Source organism: Sinocyclocheilus rhinocerous, unplaced genomic scaffold (assembly GCF_001515625.1).
Source record: "Sinocyclocheilus rhinocerous isolate Xijiao unplaced genomic scaffold, SAMN03320098_v1.1 scaffold1422, whole genome shotgun sequence".
Classification (NCBI taxonomy): Eukaryota; Metazoa; Chordata; class Actinopteri; order Cypriniformes; family Cyprinidae; genus Sinocyclocheilus; species Sinocyclocheilus rhinocerous.
Window position 1 is genome coordinate 557,886 of NW_015623657.1, and position 7,761 is coordinate 565,646.

At 38.9% G+C, this 7,761-nt stretch overlaps 1 protein-coding gene across 1 annotated transcript; it reads right to left on the bottom strand.

Annotated features, from left to right (window-relative positions):
- Positions 1-382: 382 nt before the first annotated feature.
- LOC107717680 (YEATS domain-containing protein 4-like) lies at positions 383-1,042 on the bottom strand. The gene is made up of 2 exons (XM_016524549.1): positions 912-1,042; positions 383-792 (listed from the first exon to the last, which is right to left on the bottom strand). Exons 1-2 carry the CDS (start codon positions 976-978, stop codon positions 623-625), a joined length of 237 nt encoding a protein of 78 aa, XP_016380035.1. The 5' UTR covers positions 979-1,042; the 3' UTR covers positions 383-622.
- Between the last annotated feature and the right edge of the window lie 6,719 nt (positions 1,043-7,761).

The window sequence follows — 7,761 nt, forward strand, 5'->3', positions numbered from 1 at the left end:
CCCCCGGGAGCCGTGTGAGACACTTTTTTTTTTTATGGATGGGCGCTTTTTATTTAACTTCTTTTGGACTGAAGCAATGCAACACCCGCTGACTGCAATGATAAGAGCTTGAAAGATCAAAGACAATTTTTAATATAACTCCGACTGGATTCGTCTGAAAGAAGAAAGTCATATACACCTAGGATGCCTCGGGGGTGAGTAAAACACAGCCTAATTTTCATTTTTGGGTAACTAACCCTTTAAGGGATACTATTCTCTAAAGCTGCTTGAAACAAAAAGTAAAACAAATTGAAAACAAAAACAAAAAACCTATATAAACATTTATTCATAAATCATGTATTCACAAATCAAACAATGTTTGTAAAAAAAAAAAAAAAAGTTTTATTCATACAAAATAAGTCTACTTTTGAGAACTACAAAAGGAAGTCATATATTTCTACACATTTTGCAGTTTTGATCTGGACGATAAAACTGAACACAGATAGTTGCACACTACTACATTGTCAAAATTGTCAAAATTACAACCAGAAACCTGAATCGATCAGTCCCACTAAATCACAGTGGTGCCGTATTCGTGTTCACCGTCCCGCTACAGGACAGCCGTCTGATGGTGATGAAGTCCTCAGTGATCCTTCATCTGGTCCTCCTCCTCCAGTCTGCGTATCTCTCCCTTCAGGAAGTTGATGTTTTCTCTGGAGGCTTTCAGTCGCTCCTTCAGCTCTGCGATCTCCAGGCTTGTCTTCTTCTTCGCCGCTTCCACTTTTTCTCGTGTTCGTAACTCCAGCTCTGAAACTGAATGTTTGGTTCACATGATTAGAACTGTTGTGACTCTAGTATTTATGCTGTCTATTTCACAGTATTTTCACACGCTGTCCAATGATAGGAGCTGTGAAGGTAAGCGAAGCACTCACACTCGGTCTCGTGTTTGTAGGCACCTAACGTCAGCTGTCTGGTGGTGTTCAGGAGCTGTTGCATCATGGCTGTAGGGTCTTGAAATATCTGCAGAAACACAGATTTTAGGCTTTAGGATTGATTGTATTAATACTGTAATGTCATGCTATCCAATAATGACTCCAGTCCATCAATTACTGTCTTGTAAAGTGAAAAGCTGTGTGTTTCTAAGAAACAAATCCATTATTTAGGCATTTTAACTTTAAACAGTAACTTCTGGCCAAAATCCATAATCCATAACACATACTGGTAAAAAATGTATAGCCTGAATGCACTGTAAGTCGCTTTGGATAAAAGCGTCTGCTAAATGCATAAATTATTAAATTAAATTATTATAAATTATAACACTTCATCCAGTGAAAAAGTCCATCCCCTGTTGTCCACTCACATCGGAATCCACCAACATATTTGATTAAAACTGTTTTGGACTGTTTTCTGTAACAGTGGAAACTTTTTTTTGGAAAGTTGCTGTAACACTTTAGTATAGGGACCAATTCTTACTATTAAGTTGCTTATTAGCATGCCTATTATTAACATATTGGCTGTTTATTAGTACTTATAAAACACATATTCTGCATGACCATATTCTACATCCCTAATCCTACCCAATACCTAAATTTAACAACTACCTTAACTATTAATAAGCATTCAAAATTAGAAGTTTATTGAGGCAAAATTCATAGTTAATGGTTTGTTAATAGTGGGGATTGAACCTTAAAATAAAGTGTGACCGTTTTTGCTTATAAAAAGTGCTTGATCTGTGCATATTTCTCTACTGATTCAGACAAGACAACTTTTTTTTTTTAAAATCATGGATAGAGGACTCATATTTTAGACGGAAGCAACAGTTTGAAGTTAAAAACTATCTTGATGGATTTATTTCTTACAAACACACAGTTTGTGATGTTTTCATCAGCTGTTTGGACTTTCATTCTGACGGCACCCATTCACTACAGAGGATCTATTGGTGAGCAAGTGATATAATGCTAAAATTCTCCAAATCTGTTCAAATGAAAAAAAAACAAAAAAACAAGCTCATCTACATCTTGCATTGCCTGAGGGTGAGTAAATTTTCAGCATACTTTCATTTTTAGGTGAACTTTGACCAAGTAAAAAAAAAAAAAGTGTAATTCCAAGTCTTTATGGTATTCTGGTTTCTAAACATAGCTTGGTTCCCTTTTTTTCACTTGTTTTATGACAAAATGTTGTCTGATTGCTTGGAAAAGTAATAGCACACCTGTCTGAGGTTAAAACGTTTGAGGTGTTCCAAAGGTTGGATGGCGTTCCTACTGCACCTCAGGTTAATAAGACAACCAGTTTACAGCACTGTTGTTTTAAACTTGGATTTAAGCTCATCATTGACAGAGTCTGTCAATGTCTGTCTCTCATGCAAGCGGACTTGACTGTTAAAGGGAATGATGAGTTAGAGGAATTCTGTCTCCTAAATGAGCGAGGTTAATTGTGATGCTGACCCCTTCATTCCAGCAATAGCTCCGACGTGTTCCATGCTGGGCACATTGCTGAGGTCACACATGAGCGGGTATGGAATGAAATGTCGCTTATTTACATATAGATTGATGGCTGTCCGCTTTATCACCTCTCAGCGATTAAATATTAACCGTGGTAGAGAATGCCATAAAGCCACGCTCGGGAATCACAGCTGACTTTTGGACTGCTGTTATAAAGTTTTACTGCAGTATGTTGTAGCGAATGTGATTTGAACACACCTCCAACCATACATATTAAATCTGGTGCATTAACTCACCCCACTCACACTGTTTGGATTACAGAAATAAATGATGCCCCAAATCATGTGGCTCATACATAACCAGAAATAAAGTAAAATAAGACATAAAATAAAATTAAAAAGTCACTTTATGACTAGAGTCAGTAGAGTCTATTATTAGTAGGCATTATTATATAAATAAATAACATAGTTTTCCATAAAGCATCTGTTTTCAATATTCTGCTGACTCCAGTCATAAATTATCTTTCATTTTATTTTGATTAAACTGGTCATGTAAAAATATCTCCGTACAAATTTGGCTTATAAAATACCCATGATATGCTAGAATCTCTGAATTTTGAGCTGTCACATGCAGTAAGGGGACAAGCCACGCCCACTCATGTGTGCTGCAGAATGATTGGCGGTTGATTGCTGAAACATGTCATTGTCTGCCTTGTTTACCATGGCCACTAATTAAGTCATGATTCGACATGTTTCCCCCCATCGGATGCTAATTACAGGCATGAGACTGTTCGTTAGGACGTCCCAGTTCAGTGAATGTTTATATTGGAAGGTGTGTAGGCGCACAAAATAAGCATTGACTCAAACCAGATGCAGGAAATTCTATATGTATCTGAGTTAACTGAATTAGCCCTCTTAATGATTAACGCAGTCACTCTGGCTAACTTAAACCCCTGCAAATGTAAATGTATACATTTAATGTGAATAATCTCTGCTCTCAATCACTGTATTGTAGCTTGTCTCCAGGGACTTAATGGGACAAACACAGAATATGTGTTTTGTGCATTGTCATCTGTTGCATCATGTTTCACTGTTCTATCAGCAACTTGCAGCAATAGATGAAAAAGTATCAGTTACAGATGGGAAAAATACCAATAATTTTTTTCATAAATTTTTTAAACTATATTCTGAGTAAATGCTGTGTAAATTTAAATGTTCATTCATTTTAGAGATGCTTTTATCCAATGCAAATTGCATTACATTCAACTTATAAATTGTATCAGTTTGTGCATTCATTGGGAATTTAACCCATGGCCTTGGCTTTGCTAGTACCAGCACCATGTTCTATTTTAAAACTTTATCAGCTTATTAATTTTAATTACATGCAATGACTTTCTGCCAGTGGTCCAATGTGAAAGACAGATGCTAGATGTAGATGCTTGACGTAGAGCTATTTTTTGTGCTCTGCAACCAAGCAAAATACAACATTTTTTTCCAAAACTAAACAAGAACACTGTGGAACCGTCCCCTGCCTCACTATACCATTCTCCTTATGAATGAAAAATGTACGGCGCTGCTGGTAATAGAGATGGAGAGACAGACAGCGCAGCCTGTCTCACATGTTGCTGTGCTCTTGACAGGCAGTGTGGACAATGCCCTATCCCCTAAGTGCCCCTATTAAATCAGGCCCGAGCCTGCAGGCCAGAGGATTAGTGTGAACACAGTAATTTCCCCTGGTAGCGGATTTGCCTTCCATTAGCTGACAGTGCCCCTGGCTCCCTCTGCTTCAACTCCATTTGAGGTCAATTGTCTGCTAGACCAAGTCAGGTACTTTCGCTTAATTAAAAGTTCATAGCAGCCGAGACCATCTGGAGAAAAAAAAATCATATTGTGTTCTGGATAAGAGTGAAATTCATTATAAGTGAAATGAGAATTGTTACTGATTTGATGATTCTGGTGATGGTTTGGACTCCATTTAATTATTTTGGATCCTTAACAATTCCATTAATGATTCTTTCGGAACAATCACCCCCAACAATTGGTCCTAATTATATCACAAACAAAACGGCTAAACAGAAACAATACTATTGACTTGTGTGTGTGTGTGTGTGTGTGTTTAGTAATCAAAAGTAAAACTAAAATAAGTATTTTCAATGCAGAGGAGAATCGAATAATTGATTAGTGGTCATGGTCTTTCTCTGTCCCTTTTCTCGCCCTCCTTTTTAAGACATAACATCCTCTTTTCATACATATTTTATAGCCTGTATGAGGGTTGTCGGTCAGCTGTCTGGGGACCCTGACAGATGTCCGCACCGGCCCACTCCAGGACACTTCGGGGAAGGGAGGGTGTCTCCTATGGTAGTTCCTCCCGTCTCCATGGGTCCCATCTGTTGGGTGTCTCCAGCTCAGGGTTTCAATGGCTGGCTGCTGTAGATCAGATAATATTTCCTATGCATGTCCAACAGAGAGAAATGCATATATTTCTCAGTCTGCTCTTGGGGGGCTGCACTTCATGTAACCAGTTGATATTATTTTCATCCTGCAAGGGTGGGAGAAATTAAGATGACAAAATGACAGATGGTATGAGAGTCTCAAATTTGGGTGGCATGAGCCAAGGCAAGTTTTAGGAACATAGGTCATGGGAATGTATAGCATAACTGAATGACAGTATCAAACTGTATAACCAAACTATGGAAAGGCATAAATAAATAACTGTTACAAAATGAATAGTTTAAACATACAGCAATTCTAAAGTAGAAAATACATGCAATGCAATTAACTGACATTGTGTCCAAATACCATTTGGAGCCACTGTAAGTCAGTGAGAAGCCCAGAGGGGCGTCTGATTGTCTCAATCCAGGGTGGTCCGGCCATAAGGGGATGTGTCAGATAGCGACATGCTGGCCCCTGGATATAATTACTGCCCATCTTCAGCACTGAGGATACTCATACTGGAACCTTGGTGTAATGTTCACATTACATGGTGAAAAAGGCCCAAATCAGATTTTGTCTGCATGTGACATGTGATTTTTCCAGAACAGTGAGAAAACAAACAATCCAATCTTTTCTAATCTGATTTGGAATATGTGATCCAACATCTGAACAGATTCAATCTGCAGTCCTGCAACATAGACAGACATAGATAGATAGATAGATAGATAGATAGATATGTGTGTATGTGAGAGTGTGGGCTGGTGTGCATCACACTAGACTCTACTTGAGTACTCTACACTCAGTGTGGAGGAGGATGAAGCAGAATATGGAAGAACTGAAGTCTTTTCAGCTCGGTGTGAAACTAGAGTTCAAACAGAGGGTCACATGTGCAATGCAAACCCCAAATCCAGCCAAACACAGTCATGCATGATACCATTAATACCAGTACAAGTAGTGCTTTCCAGACTGTTTGTAGTATACCCGCATAACATACTGTGTATCCATCAAGCTCATTAAAGCTTGTGAAGTCCAGGAGGAGAAGACCTCATTCTCAGGGGCGAGTGAATTTGATTGGCTGTTGCGGGGAGCTTGCGTGTAGCCTGTGGCCAGGTGAGCAGCGCTCTGAAATATTAATGAGTGTATTACTGACTGGCCTCTACCAGGTCAGCACAAACCGTATGAAGCTAATGGAGCGTGTATGCCATGACTCTCTTGAGTTTAATGCGCTATCTCCGGCAATAACAACAACTCTCTCTCACACACACAAACACTCACACAGATGCACGTTTGCACACGCACACACAGCCCCAAGTGTAACTCCAAGGTATAGGCACACATCTGCCTGCTTGACAACATCAGGAATTGTGGAATTTTGGTCTTTTGTAGAGGCATATTATGTACTCGAGGCGTTTGTTCAGGAGCAGAGTCTGAGGAAATGTTATACTCAGTCTTTGGACAAATCAGACATACTTGTGCAGTGACCCTGCATTTTTCCCAGGTGTTCCCCACTGAAGCTAGATCAGTACCTGGATGGGAGACCTCCTGGGAAAACCTGGTTGCTGCTGGAAGAGGTGTTAGTGAGGCCAGCAGGGGGTGCTCACCCTGCAGTCTGTGTGGGTCCTAACGCCCCAGTATAGTGACGGGGACACTATACTGTCAACAAGCACCGTCTTTCAGATGAGACGTTAAACTGAGGTCCTGACTCTCTGTGGTCATTAAAAATCCCAGGATGTCTTTCGAAAAGAGTAGAGGTGTGACCTCGGCATCCTGGACAAATTTGCCCATTGGCCTCTGATCATCATGGTCTCCTAACAATCCCCATATCTACTGATTGGCTTCATCACTCTGTCTCCTCTCCACTTGTAATTTGGTAGAAGTAGTAGAAATGTGGTCACTGTAAGACTCATTCAATGGTAGTAAAAAATATCATGATGCAAAAAGTTAAAACACAATTAACCTACATTTTAAGTATTTGGCCACACAATTCAAACATTATATGAACTAACATGAGACTAGTTTGAAAAAAAAAAAAAAAAAAAAAAAAAAAAAAAAAAAAAAAAAAAAAATCAGTCTTACATTTTCTTCGGTAATCAACATTATGTCATTATGCCTTTGCTAGAGATTACGACCCTGGACATACTTTATACAAATACACAAATGCAGATACATCTACCTGCACAAGTTAGATTTTGTGTGTTGATTTTTTCGAAAATGTGTCTGACTACTAAGTTTCTCAGTGTTACTGCCAGGGCGCTATAGCAGGAATTAGCATACATGAATTAGCATGAAAGATTAACAAGAGTTTGAAGAAAATAATACTAGGCAAGTTTGTTTAAAATGTGTTTAGCAACTTACCGAAATGATGTCGCTTATGGTTTAATGGCACATACATCTGAAGATGACTCTATCACCCCCTGCAATAATTAAGTTTAACTACAGCAAAAGAGCAAATTAAGTATATTCATCTAGGCTGCACACTGGCAGCTCTTAAGCTTACGCAAAGCCATGTCATAAAGTGGTCGAGACATTTCGCTTGTAATGTTTTTAAGTTTGTCCACTATAAAATGACATATCTAAATTATAACATTTTCATAAGAACACTGAGTAGATAAAGATATGTTTGGAGCACTCGGACAAAGAAAAAACATTTTAAAAAACTATTAAGACAAATAGAACCAGAGTTTGAACTTTTGTCCTCTGCCCAGGAGCGGCCTTTACTCTGCCATCAACCATGATAAACAAACTGAAGGGCAGTTGCGTTTCACATAATTGCTCCGGCAGAAAATTCCCATTACGGCATGTGTTGCTTGGCACTTGGAGTCGAACTTTAAACTTTCCGAGAAAAAAAGTGTGGCCGTACTGAAAGCTACAATGGTTTTGTAATTAATGCTTCGGTGGGGCGGTCAATC

Excerpts from the sequence above, each read along its gene's own strand:
- LOC107717680 (XM_016524549.1), bottom strand. The coding sequence starts at position 978 with ATGATGCAACAGCTCCTGAACACCACCAGACAGCTGACGTTAGGTGCC. Across the intron at positions 793-911 it reads CTACAAACACGAGACCGAGT|TTTCAGAGCTGGAGTTACGA; the intron begins GTGAGTGCTTCG and ends CCAAACATTCAG.